This window comes from Geotrypetes seraphini, chromosome 9 (assembly GCF_902459505.1).
Source record: "Geotrypetes seraphini chromosome 9, aGeoSer1.1, whole genome shotgun sequence".
NCBI lineage: Eukaryota > Metazoa > Chordata > Amphibia > Gymnophiona > Dermophiidae > Geotrypetes > Geotrypetes seraphini.
This window is the reverse complement of record NC_047092.1, coordinates 10,578,145-10,604,040: the sequence shown is the minus strand read 5'-3', so window position 1 is coordinate 10,604,040 and position 25,896 is coordinate 10,578,145. Positions and strand designations below refer to the sequence as shown.

At 45.6% G+C, this 25,896-nt stretch overlaps 1 protein-coding gene across 3 annotated transcripts in view; it reads left to right on the top strand.

Moving 5' to 3' along the window:
- Positions 1 to 25,896, top strand: part of TASOR2 (transcription activation suppressor family member 2) — a 128,020-nt gene that overhangs the window by 92,363 nt on the left and 9,761 nt on the right. For 2 of the 3 annotated variants that reach the window (XM_033958322.1, XM_033958324.1), the window contains 5 exons: positions 652 to 777; positions 7,585 to 7,738; positions 11,140 to 11,245; positions 13,036 to 13,217; positions 23,527 to 23,641. In XM_033958322.1, coding sequence (XP_033814213.1) covers positions 652 to 777; positions 7,585 to 7,738; positions 11,140 to 11,245; positions 13,036 to 13,217; positions 23,527 to 23,641 — 683 coding nt within the window. Of the gene's footprint in view, positions 1 to 651; positions 778 to 5,516; positions 5,663 to 7,584; positions 7,739 to 11,139; positions 11,246 to 13,035; positions 13,218 to 23,526; positions 23,642 to 25,896 lie in introns of those variants that run through there. The other variant, XM_033958323.1, reaches the window with a different exon arrangement.

Below are 25,896 nucleotides of genomic sequence, written 5' to 3'. Positions count from 1 at the left end.
GAGATTCGCAGACCACAGGGCCCCCTGGAGCTGTGGGGCCCAGGGCAGATGCCCCTTTCTGCCCTCCCATAACACCGGCCCTGCCTGTTTTGGCCCTTTCGTGGCTTCAGGGCCGGGCCTACCAGCCTCTTCAAAGCTACATCGGAAGGAGGAGGGACTTTGGAGCAGACCTACCTACAGGAATCTTTGAAGAGGATGATAGGCCTACCCCGGGAGCTGCGGAAGTTGCAGGTAGGGGTTTTGTGGGGGGTTTTTTGACACCGGCAATTGGGAAGTGGAGAGTGTCGTGATCGTGAGAGGGGGCTGCTGACTGGGAGGGGTGGGAAGGGAGGCAATGCGGCAGATACTTTACTGCGGGGAGAAGGCCATTCACCATTCCAAGGGGCAGTGCCTAACAAATGGTGCTAATAGCTTCCTACAATTCTTGATTGAAGTCTCATTTAAAAGAAGAGCCTTCCTTATTTCAGTTACCTGTACTGTCTGCCTATGATCTTGTCTCGGCCATGGATTTCACTATGCTTCTATTACAAAACCTGCCAGTTGAATATATTATCAGATCACCCAAAGTCAGGACTATTATGTGCTCTGATTTTGGTCCACATTCCATGGGCAAAGCTAATGCTTCATTTTGCTGTGGTTCCCTACTTTTAGAATTTGCTGAAACGAGAGGGTCATACAGAAATGGAGGTGCTTCCCTTCTGTCAGGCTGAGCATCTGGAGGAAGATACACTAGTAATCATAATTAAGAATGAAGATATATCTTCACATATCCATGAGGTAGGTGCAAAATAGCCCACTCAGAGCTGACACAACAAAGCTTGATGTACATTTGTAAAGGTCTTTCCTGAGAGAGGACACAGGATTGTACTACTTTTTTTTAAGTATTCCAGTTCAGAATATTTGCAAATTCAGAATAATTTCCTTAAACGCTGTCTTAATTAATATATAAGATGTAAATCAAAAAGATGTGGCTGAATCTAATTCTTCACTCAGGATTCTGGGATGATCTGGCACAGTGCATATGTTCAGAGATACAGCCATAAGTGCCAGGCAAAACTTTAAGTACAATCAGCTGTTTTAAAGTGTAAAAGTCTAGAGTAGTGCGTCCCAAATTTTTTGTGTTTATGACCCCCAAGATTGTATATCCAAATAAAATTGTGACACCCTCAACCCCCCTGGCAGTGCAAAATAATTATGCACTTAGGTTGTGACCCCCAAAGGTAGGTTTTGTGATCCCATCTGGAGTTCCAACCCACAGTTTGGGAAGATCTGGTCTAGATTATTTACTTGGCATGCAACAGTGGCATGGAAAGTCTTTGCATCCAGATTCTTGGGGCCAAGAGCAGCACTGCTAATCAGTCAATTATAGAACAATCCATACCAAGAAAAGCATATTAATGATTTTAATAGGAAACTTAACTACTTGTAAAGGAGCTTGCTTCCATTGCTCTCCAAGTTTTCTGTCAGCGAGTTTGTAAGCTAAAAATAAAGATCTGTTTATTTAACATCATCAAAAATCCTGGTTTCAGAGGCTGATGATATGTCACCATATGTCTCTAGTGCCTCTGTTTACGCTAGACTAGTCAAGTTCAAATTTTTTTTTCTCTTGTCAAATTCAGGAGCAACAGAGTTTTTTAAGGCAGACTCTGCAAGGATTCTTATTGGAAAGCTATGATTCTCAGTCTCACCATTATAGACCACTCTGAATAGAAGAATTATTGTCATGGAACCTTCTCCTGACCTATATCTCCTTCATGACCAAAAAATACTTCACCATTTGAGGGTATCTCTTATCCCATGCTTCTGCTCAAAGTGATAAAGGAGATAATCTTCTTGAACTAGCAAGAAATTGAACCGAGAGGATATATTTGTCTCCCAAAGAAGTAGCACTGCCCCTTTCCATAGACTGTAGATCTAGAAGCAGACCAAGGCACAGCAGAATCCAACGCATTCTCCAGTTGAGTATTCTAACCACACAGGTGATTCCTGACCTACTGAATGCCAATCTTTCCAGAAATGAAGGACATCTCAGATGGATCTTTATGCCTCTAGTCTCAATCACTCATTTCAGAGCACTAAGAAAATGGACGATATCCCATGATATTTTAGCAATACAGTGGCAGTGGGATTTCATGTACGAGGTGTAATTAAAAAAAATACAGTGAATACTGCTGCCGAGTGCCATCCAACGGAAAGGCAGGGATCTTCAATACGTGAAGCGGCGCATTAACCCTTGTAACTGTGTGACAAGTTTCAACTTTTTTGGTGCAGTCGGTCATTTGTGAGCTAAGTTGCGAGAAGGTGTGTCGTAAAATCATGAATCACGAACAACATGAAATTTTGTTTCAAATTGCAAAAAAGTGCTAAAGAAACACTCAAAAAGGTGCAGTGACCATGAAGACGGTTTACAAGTGCTTCGAGCAATTTCATAATAGGTTGAAGACAAGGAGAGATCGGGATGTCCTTCAACATCAAAAACACAATAGAATGTTGAAAGAATAAGTGAAATGATTTGATCAAATAGGCGATTGATTATTGGGGAAAATTCTGAGGATCTGAACATCTCTTATAGCTCCATTCAAAACATTTTAACAACGGATTTGAACATGAGGTGAGTGAGTGCGACTTGAGAAATGGGCAAACGGTTTCATCCTCCATCATGACAATACTGTGTCGCACGTCACTTCTGGTACAGCAGTTTCTGTCAAATATAAACATCCACCTTATTCAACAGATCTGGCACCGTGTGTCTTCTGGCTCTTCCTCAAAGTCAAAATGACCATGAAAGGGTAAATGTTTTGAATTGATTCAGGACATCGAGGCAGCCACGACAGCACAACTGTAGACATTCAAGAAAGAGGATGTCCAGAACTGCTTCAGAAAGTGGCAAGAACGATGGGACGTGTGTTTGATGCGAGGGGGAGTATTTTGAGGAGGATTACTACTGCTATTATTTCTATAGCGCTACCAGACGCACGTAGCACTGCACAGAGTCACAAAGAGTAAGAAAACACTCCCTGCTCGAAAGAGCTTACAATTTAAACAGGCAAGACAGACAAACAGGATGTCATGGATACAGTTCAGGGGAACGGTTAATCTGCTGGCTGGGTTGGAGGGCAGAGGGGAGTGCAGGACAATCGAGCCATTGTGACATCACTGATGAGGTTGGCTTTTATTGGTGGGATGAGGCATTATGACATCACAATCTCAGCTCTGCTTCCCAAAAACTAAAACTCTTCACACTACTACTACTACTACTATGAATTATTTCTATAGTGCTACCAGACGCATACAGCGCTGTACAGAGTCACAAAGAAGACAGTTCCTGCTCCAAAGAGCTTACAATCTAAACAGGCAAGACAGACAAACAAGATGTCATGGATACAGTTAAGGGGAATGGTTAATCGGTGGGCTGGGTTGGAGGGCAGAGGAGTAATATTAAGGATTAAAAGCTATATTAAAAAGGTGGGTTTTCAGTCTGCTTTTAAGCAATGGAAGGGACTTGTTGGACAAACTTGGGTAATTTTATTCCAGGCATAGGAGGCAGCTAGATGAAAGGAACGAAGTCTGCAATTGGCAGTGGAGGAGAAGGGTAACGTTAAGAGTGACTTATCTGAGGAACAGAGTTCTCTGGGAGGTGTATAAGGAGAGAGAAGCGAGGAGAGATAGTGAGGGGTAGCAGAATGAACACACTTGTAGGTCAGCAATAAGATCTTGAACTGTATGCAATGGCAGATAGGGAGCCAGTGAAGTGACTTAAGGAGAGGGGTGACATGAACGTAGCGAGATTGGTAGAAGATGAGTCACGCAACAGAATTTTGCACAGATTGCAAGGGGGAGAGGCGACACTGAAGGCTACCAGTTAGGAGTAGATTGCAGTAATCTAAGCGTGAGGTTATGAGAGCTTGAACAAGGGTCTAAATAGTGTACTCAGAGAGGAAGGGGCGATTAATGGTAATGTGTCTTTTACTACTGTAATTTTTTTTTTTAAATCTAAACATTCACCATATTTTTTTAATCATACCTCTCGTATGTATATCCTCCATTTCCACTAATTGCCATGATGCTACTCAGGCTCAAGCAGTTCAGAACATAAGAATAGCCTTACTGGGTCATCAAGCCCAGTAGCCCGTTCTCATGGTAGCCATTCCAGGTCACAAGAACGTGGCAAAATCCCAAAGAGTAGCAACATTCCATGATACTGATCCAGGGCAAGCGGTGGCTTCTCCCATGTCTTTCTCAATAATAGACTATGGACTTTTCCTTCAGGAAATTATCCAAACCTTTCTTAAAACCAGCTATTCTATCTGCTCTAGAAATTTCTGTCCAATACTAAATCTCCGTGCTCTCAACAAATATATGGTGAAGGAGAAGTTTTGCATGTTTTCTCTGAGAACTCTTCTTACCCCTACTGCAGATGAAAGATTGGCTTTGCTCTGTAGATTTAAAAGAATTTTACACTCCAATGTATGGTGGCAGCCAAATAAGTAAACAAGATGCTAGGAATGATTAAAAAAGGATGGTTAACGAGATTAAGAATGTTATAATGCCTCTGTATTGCTCCATAGTGCGACCTCACCTGGAGTATTGTGTTCAGTTCTGGTCTCCTTATCTCAAGAAAGTTATAGCAGCACTGGAAAAGTTTCAAAGAAGAACGACCAAGGTGATAAAGGGGATGGAACTCCTCTCGTATGAGGAAATACTAAAACAGTTAGGGCTCTTCAGCTTGGAAAAGAGACGGCTGAGGGATAGATAGGATTGAAGTCTACAAAAATCTGAGTGGATTAGAATGGGTATAAGTGGATCGATTTTTCACTCCGTCAGAAATTACAAAGGCTAGGGGACACTCGATTGAAATACTTTTAAAACCAATAGGAGGAAATATTTTTTCACTCAGAAAATATTGCCAGATGTTATGGTAAGTGCGGATAGCATAGCTGGTTTTAAGAAAGGTTTGGCCAATTTCCTGAAGGAAAAGTCCCTAGTCTGTTATTGAGAAAGACATGGGGGAAGCCACTGCTTACTCTGGACCGGTAGCATGGAATGTTGCTACTCTTTGGGTTTTTGCTAGGTACTAGTGACCTGGATTGGCCACCATGAGGATGAGCTACTGGACTAGATGGACCATTGGTTTGACCTAGTAAAGCTATTCTTATGTTCTTAATATTACCAGCCCACAGAAAATACCTTTGATTTTTGAGTAGGGGCTTGATACAGAGTACTACTACCTTATGACCTTGCTTCTGCTCCAAAGATCTTCATCAAGTTTCTAATAGTAGTGTCTGCAACCTTGCGCAACTATGGTTTTCACGTCTACCCATACTTAGACGACTAGTTAGTGAAAGCATCCTCCCCAAGTCTAGCTCACCAGGCCATCACCTCTACAATTCATGTCCTGGAGCTCCTGGGATTCATAGTGAACTACTCAAAATCCATAACTTTCCCCTGCTCAGAAACTGGAATTCTTAGGAGCCCTCTTAGACATCACTCAAACTTGTGTTTTCCTACCTCAACAGAGACTTGACAACCTGCTACACCTCCGTCACAGTCTCCTCCAGAACACATCTCAAGGCATGACAGATGTTATGCCATATGGGTAATATGGCGTCCACCGTCTACGTAGTTCCGTTTGCACGCCTCCATCTCAGGACGCCACAGTGGACTCGATCCTCCCAATGGATTCAGGTTACAGATCCCTTTTCTGCACATATTCAGGTAACTCCAGAACTTCAGCAATCACTTCAGTGGTGGCTGATTCCATCCAGTCTCTTCACATGCCTACTATTCCAGTCTTTTCCCCACCAGGAAGTCCTTACAATGGATGCTTCATGTCTCGGCTGGTGGTGGGGGGGGGGGGGGGGGGGCTCACCTTGATGGTCTAGGCACTCAGGGAATCTTGTTTCCTTACAAGAAAACCCAACAAATCAACCTTATTGGAGTTGCAAGGGGTTCGCAATACTTTGTTCACCTTTCAAGATCGCTTGCAGAACAACGTAGTTCTCGTATGCAATCAAGTAGCAATGTATTAAATAAACAAGCAAGGGTGGCACAGGCTCTCATCCTCTGTGTCATAATGCCATACAAATTTAGACTTGGGCAATTCCTTACAACATCTTCCTCAATGCAGTGTATCTAGCATGGAAACAAAACTACTTGGCAGACAATTTGAGCACTCCACACAACGATTCTACGCCAGTTTTTCACATTATGGGGGACTCATGACATAGATCTCTTTGCTTCCCCCACCAGCCACAAGCTTCCGCTTTACTGGTCCAAACTTTTCAATCCCAACCATCTCAAATATGATACCTTTCTCCTCAACTGGCAAGGGTACTTCCTCTGCATTTCCTCCTTTACCACTAATCAGGAAAACTCTACTCAAACTTTACCAAGAGCAAGCCTCAATGATTCTTTTTTTTATTTATTTATTTATTTATTAATTTTTATCAATACATGAAACATTATGTATTAAGAAAAGAGCTTGGCCAACAAATTACATCAAAGCCTCAATGATTCTTATAGCATCACGTTGGCCACAGCAAGCCTGGCTTCCTCTCCTTCTACAACTTGGCGATCAGGAGCCCATCCTGCTTCAATTATTTCCAACTCTACTGACTCAGAATGAAAGTTCTCTCCTTCACCCCAATCTATACTCATTGGCACTCACAACATGGTATCTATCTTTGCAGACATAGATAACTCTCCACTGTCACCTTCAGTCTTGAACATTATTGAAGCATTCAGAAAACCATCTACTAGGTGCTGTTACCAGTTTAAATGAACACGATTTAGTGTTTGGTGTGATTTTGGTGTTTTGGTGTTATCTCCACACGATTTAGTGTTTTGGTGTGATCTCCACTCCTTGGATCCAGTCACATGTCCTCTACCATCTCTGCTAGACTACTTCCTTCATCTTTTCAATTCTGAACTTCAAACTTCTGTATGTGTTCATCTCGGTGCAATCAACGCTTTTCATACTCAATTGAATAGTAAACCCATCTCGATGCATCCATTGGTCTCCAGATTTATGAGGGCCCTTTACCATATCAAACCTCCACTCAGACCACCACCACCTGTGGCATGGGATTTGAATGTGGCTCTTTCCATGCTCATGGAATCTCCATTTGAACCGCTGTTGTCTGCTTCACTGAAACATGTCCCTTGGAAAGTGAGTTTCCTAATTGTACTCACCTCTGTTGGGGAATTCATGTACTGTAAAATTGCTGTCCCTTGTTTGGGGTGGCCAATGACCACTAAGAAAATAACTAAATAGAATGTTTTATTAATCAGTAGTTTGTCATTCTGTGGTCTGTGTATATCTAGCAGCCAGCTGCCTTTGTTTCCCTGTTTAAAAGAGAGAAAGAGAGAAAAACACTTGTGCTGCTAATAGTTGTGTGTTTTTTTACCTGCTTCAGGTGGAGAACTTTATATCATAAATGTCTTTGAAAACATCCTTTTAGCACTGCAGATTTGCAAGCTGGTTGTACTTGGTGGTGCAGCATGCTGATTTTGTGTTTTGGAATTCCTGTTCTATAAAACTCTTGCCCTTGTGCATTGAAGGCTCACTTTGGTTTCTTTCTCCAGATCCCTCATTTGCTGCGATTGAAACTCCTTCCAAATGTAATTTTTGCTGGGGTGGATGGCCCTGAGGATGTGGTGAATTACACATACCAGGGGTTGTTTCGCTCTGGAGGATTTGTGGTCTCCGAAGAAACACTATTGGAAACTGTAACAATAGGTTAGTAAATCTTTTATTTTTCTATGTTCTAATTTGGGAAGTGGTTGGTCGTGCATGTGCAATCTTCCAGCGCATTTCGAAAAGGGATTAAGATTGTACTATTTGATAAATTTATTTCTTAACTGAAGTTTTATTGTTAACAATAATTTTATACTGTCTATACCAGGGGTGTCCAACCTTTTGGCTTCCCTGGGCCGCATTGGCCGAAAAAAAAAAGTTTCTGGGGCCGCGCAAACGCTGCAACAAGACAGAGGAGGGAGCCGGCAAGACGGTAAACACCCAGGGGTAGCAGAGGAAAACACTGCATCGCCCTTGACCGGGGCCGCACAAAATACTTCACGGGGCCGCAGGTTGGACACCCCTGGCCTATACTTTAGATAACATATTGCACTTTTATTCTCAATACTTTGTACTTTGCTGATTGTCCAGTTTCTCTTCTGTGTAAACCGCCTAGAAGTCGTTTGATTGTTGGCAATATAGAAGAATAAAGTTATGTTATGTTAATTCCTGAAGCCGCATGAGGGCTCCCGAGTGAGCATTTTCTGTCTCTCTCTCCCCCCACCCCACATCCAACAATGAGTGTCTCTTAATACCTCCAGCGCTTCTGCTGCTGCTTCAGGCCTCTCTTCTGGACCTTACGGTCAAGACTGTTTTCCTTGTGGTGTTTGTCTCAGCAAGGCATATTTCGGAGCTGCAGGCTTTCTTGCAGAGAGCCCTTTTTCCGGATCACGGAGGCAGGGGTTTCCCCTCCTCGCAGTTCCTTTCTTCCAAAAGTGGTGTTGGATTTTCATGTCAACCAGGAAGTTCATCTGCCTGATGGTGCGGAAGGATCAGATTCTGAGAAGACTGGACGTGCGATGTATTGTTTCACTACTTAGAGAGGACCAATGATTTTCATTTGATGGGTTTATATTCAAGTATATATATAGTAACTTTTACTTTTTCTTCATATTGATTTTGTCTTCAGAGTGTTTATTGTTCTCCAGTGACAATCTTAGTCTTTTTTTTTCTTCTTCTTGAATCTCTCAAAATCTCTGAACACAAGAGGTGATGGAGCTTTCTTAATCTAAAGCCTCAGAAAACCAATATTGACTAGCTCATCTGGAGGACTACTTCTGAAACCCATCTTGTACCAACACAGTCACCCACAACTTGCCAGAACATAGGTTCCCATTTGATGGCTTTATCGCTTGTGGAGAATAGAACACCCCACTTTTGGAGTGACCACTAGTGCACCTGACCTTGTTGATGTAGTGGAATCAAAAGTTAAGCCTGGGTACAGTCTTTGTTAGAGGTTTGGTTTGACCTTGACTCTGAGCTGTATGTTTCTTTGTGTGACGAAAATGCTGTTTTTAACCTGCTGTTTTAGAAGTCTGTGTTAGGAATTTAGACTCTTTTTGATTTTGCATTGTATTTACCTTTGTGTAGCGATAGTGCTGATTGTAACCCGCCTCAAACTCTGCTTGGTGAGGATTTGGCAGGCTATAAGATTACATATAACGTAACGCCTTGATGGTGGCAGATTTCAACTGGATCAGCCCCCCATTTGCAGGACAGAGAGAAGCCCAGCAATCACAGGCTCATAGCTGGTTAAAATCCCTAAGCACTTAGGGATGCTTTGAATTTTAGCTTCCAATATTAAGTTCAACAGAGCTTTCCAGTAATTTTGTGCTTATCCTACACTGCATGTAAGTTTAACAAAACCCCTAACTCCAGTGAACTATCAGTTAATAAGCTCTGACAACTTTCAGAGGGGTCATGGAAAAATGTGATCTATAAGTCACACTACAATACATGAATACAAGAGATTCTACCTCAGGGACAGAAAAAAAATTAAATGATCTAACGTCACAACTTCTAATCTACAAAATCTGTCCCTGTGTAATTGCTTTTTGGAAACTAATTTGGCCCCAAATTAATAAATTATTAGAAAATCATGTTGGACTCTCTTATGACACTATATTATTTGGTACAGCAATGAGAGTTCAGAGTCCGATTTCTGCAAATAATAACAAGTTATTATTAATATTGACAGGGGTCGCCATGCAACAAATTACTCAAAATTGGAAAGATTATACTAAGTTAAATTATACATTTTGGTGGAATTCAGTTTGCCACATATATAAGATGGAAAAGATGATAGCGTTACAACAAGGGAATTTTCATAATTTTAAAAAAATATGGGGACCATTGACTATTTACTCTAATGATCAGATATCTTAAGCACATGGGTAGTTTATATTTGGGTTGGGATGGGGAATATGTATCATATGGAAATGGGAATATTGATAAAGAGGGGGGTATTTATTTTATCTTATAAGAATATTTGATTGTAAGTTCAAGTGATTTGTGAAAATTGTTTTATTATTTATAATTCACTTGATGTAAGAATCAGAAATGAATAAAGATTTATAAAAAAAAAAAAAAAAAAGAGATTCTACCTCCTCAAGGTAGAACAAAAGAGGCAACCTGTGATGCTCGATCTGTTAAGACCCGACACTACGTGTTTCGGACATAAGGCCTGCCTCAGGGGTTTTGTTTCCAATGTAGTGCAATTTATCACATATGTCTCTTATCTAAAAAGCTGATAATTAAGACACTGCTAGAAGCCTGATCGCTATACTGGCAACAATCTCACGCAACCAATTTTACTTTGAGTGGTTGCGTGAGATTGTTGCCAGTATAGCAATCGGGCTTCTAACAGTGTCTTAATTATCAACTTTTTAGGTAAGAGACATATGCGATAAATTGCACTACATTGGAAACAAAACCCCTGAGGCAGGCCTTATGTCCGAAACACGTAGTGTCGGGTCTTAACAGATCGAGCATCACAGGTCGCCTCTTTTGTCTTCTTTTATCTATAAATCACAGCCACTCCTCCAACTTTGCTTCTTCACCTTGGGGGCCAAAGAGTTAAGGATACATCCGAACAATGACTGGTACCCCTCTGGTGGTAGCCAAGTTTTGGTTACAAATAGGCAATCCAGATCTTCTATCAAATCAAAAATATACCCTATCATATATTTAATTGGGAAATGATCTTGTCTGGTCAACATAAACCATCCCATCCCAACCCCCCGTGGAATTAAAACCCCACAACATAAGAATTTTTATTAGTTATTTTAAGGGTAGCATCTTCCATTTATTCTATCATGTTCCTTGTAAATTGTATTTAGTGGTTTGTTGCATTGCCCTGAGCAGTTTGGACGGGCGGAGACAAATCAGTGGCATAAGAGCATAAGCAGTGCCTCAATGCTGGGTCAGACCAGAGGTCCATCACGCCCAGCAGTCCGCTCACGCGTTTTTCTCTGCATAATGTATATGAAAGCATTCTGGCCTATGGTCCCCTTAGGCTTGGTGTTTCTAGTGTTTTGCTACCTGTGGCCTTCTTTTCACAACAGGTCAGCTGAAGGAAGTTATGAAGGTTCTAGAGAATCTGAATGAGAATGGGAGATGGAAATGGTTTATTCATTACAAAGAGGACAAGAAGCTAAAAGAGGAGAGAAGGTAATACTTCAGTCTGCCTGAGGGAGTTGCACTAGCATAGGGCTACCAGACGTCTGGGAAAACCTAGACCTGTCCTCTTTTTAGAGGATTGTCTAAGTGCCCAGAGGGATTTCCAAAACCAGGCAGTTTGTCCGGATTTTGGGAAGTCCTCAACCTCAGAGGGCCATGTCTGGAGGTCGTCTGCGCATGTGCAAATGTCAACGAGATGACATCATACGCATGTACGCAGACACAGTCCCAAGCTTGGGGAGGTTTGTTTGGGGGCAGGGTGGGGGTGGACCTGGAAGCGGAATTGGGCAGGCTTGGGGGTAGAATGGGGCAGGACCAGGTGTCTTTTTTTCATAGAGCAAATCTGGCAACTCTACACTAGCAGACTGGTAGGCAGCTGGTTGCTAGATCTGTTATTTTTGGGGCTCGGTGTCTGTCTTGCTCCTTGTCCTGCCATCCACCACAGTTTAATGCCTGATCGAGGTTTGTGCTCCACATTCCAACCCGCTCTGCAGGCCTCACAAACGCTAGTGTCACTCAGTGAAAGCAAATAGTGCAAAGTGAGAGAGAGGAGGTGTTATCTTAATAGCGCTTTACAATAAGGAAATTCTTAGCAGTGAGAAAGTGGGAAAACCCAAAAAGAAAAAAGTGAGCCTTTTAAAAGGAGCCTTAAAGTCACTATCTGTGACAAATGTGGTCACTGCTGCAATGAGCAAAATAGCTGGTTGTTGCAAACGACGGCACTTGTGGGAAGTATATAAACCAAAAGGGAAAGTAGACAAGTATCCAGATCTCAACAAAGAGAGAGACAAATGATTTCCCAGTAGTTTTACCCGTCTGAGCATTCAGATAAATCTCCAATACTACATCCTCCCTCAATCACCACCAGGTGCAAAATGAAAATAATGCAGTCATTCAGGTATTCGTGCATACATTTGGAAATGTGTACCCAGTTGTCTTATGCATTAACACAAAGCCAGAATCAACTGTTTGATGAATTGGGTCCTTTTTTTCTTAAGATCTTTTCCCCATGGACACAGTATTGGGGGAATAGCCTTATTGAATTAGATGCTTTTTTTTTTTTAGGGGATTTTGTGTGACAGACAACGTGTGTGCAACAAACATTTGTAATCCTGTGTGCAGACTGTCTTTGGGCTGGTGCAGAACATCTGGGAGTGGGAGGGTTGCGAGTCATGTCTTGAGAGCCCACAAATCCTTGCGATCTAAAGATGGCTAAAACTCTGTCTATACTGCTAGGCCAGAGGTTTTCAGGATTTTCCCCATGAATATGCATGAGATCTTTTTGCATACAATGGAGGCAGTGCATGCAAATAGATGTCATGCATATTCATTAGGGAAATCCTGAAAAGCCAACTGGATTGTGGCCTTGGTTCCCCACCCCGGCGCTAGCCTTTGTCCTTTTCCCTCATTTTCTGGCCTCATAATCCTGTGACCTGGAAAGGCAATGCTTGAAAGCTTAGAGCAAGTTTCACGTTTATTTTAGTCTTCATGCACCATACATCAATGTCTGAGCGGTGTACGATTAAAAAAATAACAGGGAAAAAAATAAAATAATTAAAAACAAGTCAATGATAAAACAGAAAAAAAAGGGGGACATTAAGGGAAAAGTAGTATAAGGAAAAAAAAGGGATGAACTCCAGTATCTTGAGAGGAAAAAAAGCAAAGGGGAACGAGACCTGTTTACAGAGAGAATTTTGAGTGCTGGTGAGCTCCGTGAGAGAGTTGGCTGCAAGTAAATGATCTGTCTTGAAACTGATGAGTGCTCTCTTTACTTCCAACAGGATGAACTTGATTGCTCGGAAAAAGAGCTTAGTACTTAAATCATGCCAACAAGCCAACATCGTTGAAGTGCTTCATTATCACCCGTGTGACTCCAGGTCTTCAAAAAAATCAGAGGAGCTGAAATGCTTATTAAATCTGCAAATCCAACACATTGGGGCCAGATTAGCTCTATATCTAACAGGTATGATCACAGGACTTGAAGCAGCACGTTTGCATACAAAAACCGTGAGATTTATGCATAGAGAATGTCTTGATTTTTGAGTACTATGTCTGAAGGGGGTGGGGGGCTTGCCTGGATGTTGCTGAATGGAGAATAACACAGAGACAAATTTTACCCTGTCCCCGCAGGAACTCATTTTCCCGTTATGGCTAGTTCTTTTCCTGTACCTGCCCCATTCCCGCAAGCTCCATCCTCATCCGCGCAAGCCTCAAACGCTTTAAAATCATAAGTAGCAACATTCTAGAGCTCAGATTGTGATGTCATAATGCCTCATTCTTTAGCACTCTCCAGACCAGTAGAGGTTAACTTTACGAATGGGTATATATCTAATCATGACCAGCAGGTGGAGACTGAAAACAAAACTTTGGGACAGTATATCCTAGCCCCTCCTCTCTATTTCCCTCAGTCTTCTTTCAGTCTCCAGCAGGTGTTGAGTGATCTGTACCCATCTCCCTTGGTAGGGCTGTTGGAATTTGTTTAGGGGGTTTATTGTCCCTGTTTTTAGCCGGACGGAGCTTGGGCGGACTCTGTTTGGGGGTTCGTCCGACCTCGGGGGTGTCAAACCCGGCGGGTCACGAGCGGGGTCCCTCCCCCCACTTCCTCCACCTCCCCACATTTTTTTAGAGGAGCCTCAGCAGTAAGCCTTGCCCCCTAAGTCAAGCAAGGCATATTGCTTCGAGAGCCTGTGGAGTCTGTTCTGTAAAAAAAAAAAAAATAAATAAAAAAAAATCCTGAGGTAGTGCTGGTCTGAAGGGTTGTTTCCCTTTAAGAAAACTGTATTTTACTGTATTTTTTCATGTAACCGGCACTTTTTTATAGCTAGGTCGCGTATGGAGCAATTGTGCCCTTCTCCGGGGGAGTAGGACACAATTTAGTCCAGCCGCGAGGCACTCGCGGCCGGCCTGAACTCGGCGGTTTGGGTCGATGAGGTGGTGGAGCTCCGTCGGCAGCGGCTGCAGGCGCCCAGAGCTCCCCGCCGATGGTGCCTCGCGAGTCGGCTTGGAGCAGTGGGGAAGCCCGGTCTTCCACAACCGCCCACGGAGGGATTCCCCGAAGGTTTCCCTCTCAGCTGATTTTTTGACAGCTGATGCCGGCTTGCCTGCTTTAGCGGCTGAGACTATTCAGGTCTCTCAGCCGCTTCAGGCTATGGAGGGAGCTTTTTTGGCGGGAAAACCGCCATCTTCTCTGTCTGGCCCCTCCATTTTGTCTTCCACCTCAGGTGACCTTCCCCCTGTTTTGACTATGCAGGGGCAAGGTTCTGCTGGGTCCCCTGCTGTGGCAGGGAGTCCCTTGGGACCCTCGGGGGGGTTTTCTCCTGAATTTTTCTTTTCTTTATGCTGAGCCTATTTTCAGGCGGCTGGGGGTCCCGGTTGCGCCCAGGGGGTTTCGGGGGGTGGGTTTTCCTCCGCGCTCCCTGCGGCTTTGCCTCTTTCGTCTGGCGTGACGTCCCCTCCGCCGCCTCCCTTGTCCAAGCGTCCGCGGGTGTCGTGGGACGAGAATTTGTGGTCGGAGGAACGGGTCGGTCTGGAGGAGGACCTGGACCCTTCTGAGGAGTTCCAGGACTCTCTGGAGGGGACGGAAGCTGGCGGCGGGTTGTCGGATTTCCCGTTCTCCAGTGACGAGGCGTCCGTGGTGCGCCTTTTTCAGAAAGATGAGCTGCCTGACCTTATTCAGCAGGTTTCTTCGGTTTTGCGTTTTGAGGACGCGCCGCCGGAGACTCCGCGTGTGGGGGACCCCCTGTTACGGGGGATCCGTTCCGTTTCCCGCTCTTTTCCTATGCATCAGGATATTCGGGATATTATTCTGGAGCAGTGGAAAACGCCGGAGACGCCGTTTCGGCTGGCGCGCAGCATGGCTCACCTGTATCCCATTCCGGAAGGGGATCGGGCTACGTTAGCTTCGCCAGTCGTGGATGCGGTGGTCTCGGCAATTTCCAAGCGGCATACCGTGCCTGTTGAGGGCGGTTCTGCCTTGCGGGACTCTGAGGAGCGCAAATTGGAGAGCATCCTTAAGCAAAATTTTCAGGTCTCTGCCTTTGGGGTCCAGGCGGCTATTTGTGGGAGACTGGTCGCTCGCGCCGTGTTTCGGTGGGCGGAGCGGGTCTTGGATCGAGAGTCTGACGACTGGTCTCTGGTGGATCAGGAGGTAGCGAAGATTGAGATGGCGGCCTCATTCCTCTCAGATGCTCTATATGACTTGGTGCGGATCTCGGCTAAGTCTATGGCTTTTGGCGTGGCCGCAAGGCGTGTGTTGTGGCTGCGCGCTTGGGCGGCGGATGCTGCGTCCAAAGCTAAGCTTACTAAATTTCCCTTTCGGGGGTCGTTTTTGTTTGGAGAGGACTTGGATAAGTTGATTCAGACTTTGTCGGACTCGAAAGTTCCCCGTCTGCCGGAGGACCGTGCCCGCCCGGCGTCTCGGGGGGGTGCGGCCCGGGGGCGTTTGCGGGACTTTCGCAAGTATCGCCCTGGGCGTGGGGCTGCTTCTTTCCAGTCTCCGGGATTTTCCCGGGGTCGGTTCTTCCAGCGCATGCAGCCCTTTCGGGGGGGCCCGTCGGGGGGCAGGGAATCCCTCCGCCGGTTCCCCCGCTTCCCATCCTGCACAATGATGCCTTGCTGGCGCCCCCTTTGGTTCCGGTGGGGGCCCGGCTGCGCGAATTTTTCCCCAAATGGGCCGAGATCACGTCCGATCAGTGGGTCCTGGAGGTGGTGCGGGACGGTTATGCCCTGGAGTTCGCCCGCTCTCTGCCGGATTTTTTCCTCGCTTCTCCATGTCAGACTCCGGGGAAGACGCAGGCTTTTCGCCAGACCCTTCAGCGCTTGCTAGATCTCAGGGCAGTTGTTCCGGTGCCCCCTCCGGAGTAGGGCACGGGCAGGTACTCCATTTACTTTGTGGTGCCCAAGAAGGAGGGGACCTTTCGGCCCATCCTCGATTTGAAAGGGGTCAACAGGGCTCTCAAGATTCCCTCTTTCCGTATGGAAACTCTGCGGTCGGTCATTCTGGCGGTTCAGCCGGGGGAGTTTCTCACTTCTCTCGATCTGACGGAGGCCTACTTGCATGTTTCCATTCGGGCCTCTCATCAGCGTTTCCTGCGCTTTGCGATCTTGGGTCGGCACTTTCAGTTCTGTGCGCTTCCCTTTGGGCTGGCCACGGCTCCTCGGACGTTCACCAAGGTGATGGTGGTCGTCGCGGCAGCCTTGCGGTCGGAGGGCATCCTGGTACACCCCTACCTGGACGACTGGTTATTTCGGGCAAAGTCGTTGCAGGAAAGCTCCCGGGTTACTGCTCGGGTGGTGGAGTTTCTCCGGTCGCTGGGCTGGGTGGTCAACCTTTCCAAGAGTCGGTTGGTCCCGGCTCAGCGTCTGGAGTACCTAGGGGTGCTGTTCGACACCTCCTTGGGGAAGGTCTTCCTCCCAGAGGGCCGGGTGAGCAAATTGCAATCTCAGATTCGCCTGCTTTTGGCGTCCCGGTGTCCTCGGGCGCGAGATTTCCTCCAGGTCTTGGGGTCGATGGCGGCGTCCCTGGACGTGGTGAGGTGGGCGCGGGCCCACATGCGTCCTCTCCAGTATGCTCTGCTCCGGAGGTGGTCTCCCCAGAGGCACGGGATGGATGTTCCGGTCCCCCTGCGAGGCTTGGCGCTGCAGTCTGCGTTGGTGGCTCCAGACCCCTCACCTAGTTCAGGGGGTGGGTCTGGATCTCCCGCAGTGGACGGTGCTCCTGACGGATGCGAGTCTCCTGGGTTGGGGGGCTCAGTGTTTGGGTCACTCAGCTCAGGGCACCTGGTCCGCGGAGGAGGCCGCCTGGTCGATCAACGTGTTGGAGACCAGAGCGGTCCGTCTGGTGCTGTTGGTTTTCCACTCCCTGTTGCTGGGCAAGTCGGTCAGAGTGCTGTCAGACAATGCCACGGCGGTGGCTTAGGTCAATCATCAGGGGGGCACCAAGAGCACTCAGGTGGCGCAGGAGGCGGCTCTGCTCATGGTTTGGGCGGAATCCCATCTGCTGGACCTCTCGGCCTCTCATATAGCCGGAGTAGAAAATGTTCAGGCAGACTTCCTCAGTCGTCACTTTCTAGATCCAGGAGAGTGGTGTCTCGGCGCCGAGGCGTTTCAGTTGATAGTGCAGGCTTGGGGGCAGCCCCTGATGGACCTGATGGCCACGGGGGGCAACGCCAAAGTGCCCCGCTTCTTCAGTCGTCACAGGGACGGTCTGGCCGAGGGTCTGGATGCTCTGGTCCAGCAGTGGCCAACGGAGGGGCTGTTGTATGTGTTCCCTCCTTGGCCGCTGGTGGGCAGAGTGCTTCTTCGCATTGTTCACCATCCGGGTTTGGTGGTGCTGGTGGCGCCGGATTGGCCTCGCCGTCCGTGGTATGCGGATCTGGTGAGGCACCTGGTAGCGGATCCTCTTCCTCTGCCTCTCTCGGACGACCTTCTGATGCAGGGTCCCATTCCCATGTTCGACCCGTCTCCCTTCTGTCTTACGGCGTGGCTCTTGAAAGGGGTCGCCTTAGCAAGAAGGGATATTCAGACAAGGTGATCTCTACACTGTTGGGGTCCCGGAGGCTTTCTACCTCTCGGGCTTATGTGCGGGTTTGGCGTCTCTTTGAGGAATGGTGTCGGGCGCGGGGAGTGACCTCTTTTCGCGCTTCTCTGCCTAACATTCTGGAGTTCTTGCAGGATGGCCTGGATAGAGGCCTGGCTTGGTCTTCTCTCCGGGTTCATATTGCGGCCCTGTCGGCCTTTCGAGGGTTGGTGTCAGGTCAGCGTTTATCGGCTCTTCCTGATGTGATTCGGTTTTTGCGGGCGGCCAAGTTGCTTAGGCCTCCCCTACGGCCCTCGGTTCCCTCTTGGGATCTTAATCTGGTTCTCTCTGTTTTGGTGCGTCCGCCTTTCGAGCCCTTGGACGACTGTTCTTTGAAGGACCTTACTTTGAAGGCGGTCTTTTTGGTGGCCATTACTTCTGCTAGGCGTGTTTCTGAGCTGCAGGCTTTCTCTTGTAGGGCTCCCTTCTTGGAGTTTTCTAGGGAGCGGGTCGTCTTGCGGCCTGTTCCTTCCTTTCTGCCGAAGGTTGTTTCTCCTTTTCATGTCAATCAATCGGTGGTTCTCCCGGTCTTGGGTGGTCGGGAGGGCTCTTCTGAGCAACGGCAGCTGCGCAAGTTGGATGTCGGTCGGGTCCTTCGCTCTTATGTGCAGCGGACCCAGGAATTCCGGAAGTCCGATCATCTCTTTGTCCTCCTGGCGGGTCCTCGTCGGGGAGCGGGCGCTTCTAAGGCTACTATTGCGCGCTGGATCAAGGAGACGATTGCTTCCGCTTATCTTCTGAAACAGCAGCCTGTTCCGGAGTTTCTCAAGGCTCATTCCACTCGGGGTCAGGCGGCTTCTTGGGCTGAGTCGTCGCTCGTGCCTCCAGTGGATATTTGTAAGGCTGCGGTTTGGTCCTCCTTGCATTCCTTTGTTCGTCATTATCGGGTTGATGTGCAGGCGCATCGGGACGCGGTGTTCGGTGAGCGTGTACTGGTATCGGCCCTTCGGGGGTCCCGCCCGTGAGAGGGACTGCTTTGGTACGTCCCATTCGTAAAGTTAACCTCTACTGGTCTGGAGAGTGCTAAAGAAGGAGAAATTAGGTTCTTACCTGCTAATTTACTTTCTTTTAGCTTCTCCAGACCAGTAGAGGTCCCCACCCTGTCTGTTGTGGTTGTTGTTGGGGCTGTTGCGCGGGCAGTTTTTGGTTTTTGCTGCGGGTTCTAGTATTTTTCTAGGGCCGGGGAGAATTGAAGAACAGCGGCTGTGGCTCGGCTGGCTTAGCTGGCGAGCTGTGGGGACATTCTTCCTTCGGGAATTTCTCCTCTGCATTTTCCAACAGCATTTTGGGTATGTTATTTGTTACTCCTTTTGGAGTATTGTTTTTTTCTCTCTGTTGTTTTCCAGTTCTTGGTTCTGCTTGGCTATTCGGCAGACTGAGGGAAATAGAGAGGAGGGGCTAGGATATACTGTCCCAAAGTTTTGTTTTCAGTCTCCACCTGCTGGTCATGATTAGATATATACCCATTCGTAAAGTTAACCTCTACTGGTCTGGAGAAGCTAAAAGAAAGTAAATTAGCAGGTAAGAACCTAATTTCTCCTTCCACCAATGCCTAAGCTCCGTCCTCATCTGCACAAGCCTCAAACACTTGAAAATCATAAGTGTTCGAGGATTGTGCGGGTAAAGCAGAGCTTACAGGAAAAGAACAGAGACAGTGACAAAACTCACGGGGACGGGATGAGGAAATTTGAGTCCCTACGGGGACAGGAAAAAAATTTGTCCCAATGTCATTCTTAATTGGTGAATACGTACTGCTGTGTCATCAATAGGATTTAATCCAGTGCAAAGTAGCTTTTCTCCAGTGTCAGAAATGTCAAGTCTACTAGCTTTCTTAGTAAGAATGATGTTGTAGCACCCATAGGATCATGTGACTATATCCTGAGGTGACATGCTGTGTATCTCTCTGTCCCGTAATAGCGCAGGGTGAATTACGTTCAGGGATACTAAGTATTTCCCTGTCCCTGGAGGACTTCGTCTGTTTGTATCTGAGGTAATGGAAGGGAAAGTGACTCGACCATGATAGGAACTGCAGTGGACCATTTCAAACGGAAACCTCTCTCTCTCCCTTCATCCCCTGGTCGCTTGCAGCATGAGGGGCTGTTTTATTTTAAGTGATTTACTTGTTCACTATCTTGATTGGCCAAGAAGAGAGTATATAAAGTTTTATAAAGAATAATAATAATAACAGTTTATATACCGCAGGACCGTGAAGTTCTATGCAGTTTACAGTGATTAGAAATGTTACAGATTAAATGGAATAAACGTTAAACAAAGTATAGACTTAGTGATTGATAGTTCTAGCGATCGTTTGTTGAGGACTAAGATTGAACAGGTTGGTTTCCTAAGTATTTCAGGAACAGATGTGTTTTTAGGCGATTCCTGAATTCCCCATAGGTAGTAGGCACGAACAATTGTTCAAGGTCTTTACCCCATAATGCCGCTCGATGTGCGAAAAGATATTGGTGATGACTTTTAAATTTACAACCTCTAACCGGTGGAGAAACAAAGTTCGGGTGTGAGCTTCGCTTGTGTCTTGGTTGTGAAAGAGAAAAGGTCTGTTATGTATTAGGGGCTAAGCCATAAAGTACCTTGAAGCAAAAACAACCAAACTTGAATTTCACACATGCCTCCATCGGCAACCAGTGTAGAAGTCGATAGGAAGGTGTTACGTGATCAAACTTCTTCAGTCCACAAAGTAGTCTAACCGCTGCATTTTGAACTAGTTGCAATCGCCACATATACTTCTGGGGGAGTGCCAAGTAGGCGATGTTACAATAATTGAGTTGACTCAGTATAAGGGATTGTACCAGAATTCGAAATGATGAGACATCGAAGTAAGGTCTGATGGACCGAAGCTTCCAGAGGGTGAGAAAGATTTTTCTGATCAAGGAGTCTACCTGGTCTTTCATGGTCGGGTTCTGGTCCAGTATTACTCCCAATATCTTCATAGTGGGTTGAATGGGATAACTAAGGTTATTGATGCACATTGGTGCTTTAGTGTCAAGTGGGTGTGGCGATGCTATGAAAAATTTTGTTTTCTCTGAGTTTAGTTTTAGTCTGAATTCAGTCATCCATTTCTCCATCCGATTTAGTACTTCTGTTGCTTTGGGGGTGACTTCTGAGACAGAGTTGTTGAATGGGATAATTATCATGAAGTCGTCAGCATAGCTAAATAGTTTTATCCCCAGCTGGGATAGTTGTGCACCCAATGAGGACATGTAAACATTGAAGAGCAAAGGGGATAGCGGTGATCCTTGTGGCACGCCAGATGGATTGCTCCATGTGTCTGAGAGATCGTGATTAAAACGGACTTGGTAGGTGTGTGATATAAGGAAACTTCAAAACCAGTTCAGTACTTCTCCTCTGATTCCGATTGCGTCTAGGCATTGTAACAGTTTTCTATGGTCCACCAAATCAAAGGCAGAACTCATATCAAATTGCATGATTAGGGCGTTGAGGCCCTTACTGAACAAGTAACGCAAATTGTCCAGAATGGCCGTAATTACTGTTTCAGTGCTAAATAGAGGCCTAAAACCAGATTGAGTTTCATGCAGAAGAGAGAATTGGTCAAGAAGTCACGCTTTGACCACCACACCCTCGGTGGGATCTTCATTTGATGTCAGTTACTCTTACGTTCTTTTACCCCGTTTTTATTATAGAAATCGCTGAGAAATTTTATAAGTATTGTATCAAATTTTTAAATAAAACTTGAAAAAAACTTGAAACTTTAGAAGCGATCGCACTGCTTGAAAGCCCTTTTGCACTGTCAATTGACATCTCACCTGGAAGATAGATTTTTCTCACAGCCATTGCATCGGCATGCAGTCAGCGAGTTCCAAGCATTAGTACGTTGCTCTCCTTGCACCTAGCTCTTCTCTCTCCAAATAGTCCTCTGCACACATCCAAAAGTCCTGCTCAATGGAGTACCAAACTTCCTTTATTTTCTACCCAGCGGAGGCCTTGTACTGTTAGGGTGTCCTGCTCTATCTACAGAAACATTTGCAAGAGCTTCCAACTTTCTCGTTTAACCTGGTCAATCAGGGAGGCCCAATTGCTAAACACACACACTCCAATCGGGTCTCAAATTGCATCAACCTCTGCTATAATCAACACAAGACCTCATAAATTTGTGATCCATCTTGCTAGAAAACATCTGTAAAGCAGCAACTTGTCCTCTTTGACATCACTTTGTCAAAGTGTCTTTGCTAACATTCAGATAAGCAGTTCTTTGTAACTTTTTCACGTAATCGGTATGCCACTTCACACCAGTGTTCCTTTAGCTTCTGCTGGGTCATCTTCAGTGGACAACATGGAATGACCCCAAGCTATAGAATCACCCATAAGTGTGTCTGACAGAGAAAGCAACATGGCTTACCTATATCGTTGGTTCTCCATAGACAGAAGTGAAAGAAGACACTTCCTTATTTTGCTTCCCCTCTGCACTGAAGTGGCAGCTAAGACATAGACTTGAAGGGGGAGCTGGGGGTTCATGCTTGGGTTCAAAAACTTCTCTGGGCTATTGGAGAGCACCACCACAGGAAGCTGTCAGAATGACATTACATATCAGTGTGTTAAGAGAATGACACAGTGACAGAATTTGTTACCATTTCCGTCCCAGTGGATAACCACAGGAAACCATCCTGTATCCTTCTTTAGTGTCTATCTCAACCTCCGTCCTTCTACATCAGCATTCTTCAATGCAAGGCTCGAGGGTCAGTGGCTGGGCCCATTCATAGTCTGGATTCTTCCCTTTTACTCTGAATTCCCCTGTTATCTATGGAGAACCCCCATTAGCCTGTGCAGATAGGACATTTATATAATTACTGCAGGGGTTATATTCATAAAGGTACATATGGTGACGAGAGAGTATTTTTACGCGACCTGCGGGTAGGTGTGTGCTGGGGTCAGGTGTGGAAAGTGTCATGACTTCTGAACATAGTTTGTAAGGTGCTAATGTTTTTGCCTGCCTCCAAGCAGGCATAATTTTCTGCAACTTCAATCTGGCTTTGATTTCTGCCAGTTTAAATATATAAGGACATAAGCATCACCATACTGGAACAGACCAAGAGTCCATCAAGCTCAGTATCCTGTTTCCAGCAGTGGCCGATCCAGATCACAAGTACCTGGCAAGCACCCACAAGTGTAAAATAGATTTTATGCAGCATAATCCAGGAATAACTCTTTTGTGGCAGTGAGTTTTATCAAGTCAATCTTAAAAAGGTTTATGGGCTTTTCTTTTAGGAACTTGGCAAACCTTTTTTTTTTAAGCCCTGCTAAGCTAATTGCTTTTAACACATTCTTTAGCAACAAATTCCAGAGTTTAATTATATGTTGGCTGAAGAAAAGTTCTCCTATTTGTTTAAAATTGACTGCCTAGTGGCTTTATTGTTCCTTTGCAAACTAAGTGCCTTCTTGACCTCCAAACCAATGTAGTCTGCTGTAAAATTTATTGAAAGAATATAGTGGTGGACTAGTAGATTAATGGGGCTGGGACATTTAATAATTTTAAAATACAGTATATTGGGTTTTTAAAAAAAATCCATTTGTGAATGTGTTCTTTATAAGAGATTTGTTACATAATCTGTTTGTACTGTGTAATCTGCCATGAGCCAAATTCATCCGAGAACAACAGAAAATAGAAATGCAACATTAAATTACATAAAAAATTGAAACTAATTTTGCTGTAACTTTGCAGATAAACCCAGCACTACCAGAGAAATCTTTGAAAAGAATGGGATCCTTGTAACTGACATAGATACCTTTTTAGGAACTGTGCAAAGATTGGCTGCTCCATTTAGAACCACATACTGGTAAGAGAATGTGTGCCTGGGGATTAAGATACAGATTCCTATCTTAGTGCAGTGGAGAGTTTGTCAGTCATGGCCAGGGCTGACACTAACACTTGCACAAGTATTCGCCTAGGGTAGGAGGATGTGGAGGCAGCAGTGCAACAGGAAAGCAGCACTTCAATCCTCCTATCCTGTGTCTAACATTCGCACCACCTCACTTTTCCCTGCCCACACCATCTCTGACCTAATCATTCCCAGACCTGGCTAAGTTGCAAGCAAACTTCATGGTGGCTTTTAACACACATTTGTTCAGGTGCTGCTGATGCCCACCCTCCCTCTGACTGAAATGCCTGTGTTGGAGGGGGCTGGAACATGACAGTGCTCAAGTACGAGTCTGTGTTTCAAAGGCTGCGGGCCAGCGCACAGAGTCTGCGTGTAGCTTTAGCCCAGGTCCGAGAAAATGTAGGGCAGGCGGGGCAGATGCTGGACACAGAATGGCAATAGGGAAGGGAGGCTAGGGGATGGAAAGAGGGATGCTGGTTTCCTGGGGGGGAGGGGGGGAGGGAAGGAGAGGGGACATGCTAGGCTACAGAGGAATTGGGCCTTGAGCCACCCCTGGGATAGGAGGTGCATGTCTGAAGGTTTGCCTACAGCAGGGTTTCTAGGGTTGCAAAAGCCATGTTGGGGATCATGACCTAGGTGGGCTGGGGGAAGGGTACTTTCTTTGGCCAGGATAGGGGTAATGGTGACAAAGTTTGACAAGCGCTGGCCTAGGGTGTCACTTAGAGTCACCCTGGTCGTGGTAACTTTGTATGGGTAGAGTCTAGATCAGTGGTTCCCAAACCTGTCCTGGGGGACCCCCAGCCAGTCAGGTTTTCAAGATATCCCTAATGAATATGCATGAGAGAGATTTGCATATCTGTCACTTCCATTATATGCGAATCTCTCTCATGCATATTCATTAGGGATATCTTGAAAACCTGACTGGCTGGGGGTCCCCCAGGACGGGTTTGGGAACCACTGGTCTAGATGATGGTTTTCTTCACCCAGAAACTGTATACATCAGGGCTACCCAAGTCCGGTCCTCGAGATCTACTGGCAGGCCAGGTTTTCTGGATATCCACAATGAACATGCATGAGAGAGATTTGCATACCAGGAAGGCAGTGCAGGCAAATCTTTCTCATGCATATTCGTTGTGGATATCCTGAAAACCTGGCCTGCCAGTAGATCTTAAGGACCGGACTTGGGCAGCCCTGTTATATATCTTTGCATTGAAGAAGTACATCTCTGGAGAAGCGTTGCAAAGACAGAAGGACGGTTCTTTATAACCAGAGATTTAAAAAAAGAAAAGACTTAGTGTTTGTAAACAGTTTTAATATTGTTAATTCTCCGTATCGGTGGCAATTAACAATGCATAAAAAAGCTGCCTTACGTGCCATTCTCAAATTAGAGTCAACTTGGCCTTAATGCTTTTTGGCACAGGATCTATGGACAGAGCAAACTTCTCAAGCTGATTTATAGAAGACTCTCTGTGCTACTGGTGACTTTTGTCCTATCTGCCTGATGGTGATTAGAACTTTTATTTTGGCCTCTTCCTTCCTCCTTTTTCCTCCTCCTAGTTCAGTTGGCATGCTGGGATTTTGGACATGTTTTCAGTAATGTTTACAACCCTAATCTGAACCATTATATACAGTACAGCATGGAAAACAAAGTCATTGCAGACACTTTAAAAAAAAAAACCAAAAATTTTACTTCCCCATAACAGCAGAGAACACCTAAAGTAATATTGAAACATAGAAACATGACAGCAGATAAAGACCAAATGGCCCATCTAGTCTGCCCATCCATAGTAACCATTATCTCGTTCTCTCTCCGAGAGATCCCATGTGCCTATCCCAGGCCCTCTTGAATTCAGACACAGTCTCTGTTTCCACCACCTCTTCCAGGATACTCTTCTATGCATCCACCACCCTTTCCGTAAAAAAGTATTTCCTCAGATTACTCCAGAGCCTCTCACCTCTTAACTTCATCCTATGCCCTCTCATTGCAGAATTTCCTTTCAAATGAAGGAGACTCGACTCATGTGCATTTGCATTATGTAGGTATTTAAACGTCTCTATCTTATCTCCCCTCTTCCGCCTGTCCTCCAAAGTATACAGATTGAGATCTTTAAGTCTGTCCCCATATGCCTAAAAGAGAACGCATAAAAAACTGGATAGAAGAAGATAACCTAGACTGCCTCTTCCTCACAGAAACATGGCTTACCTCTGACTCG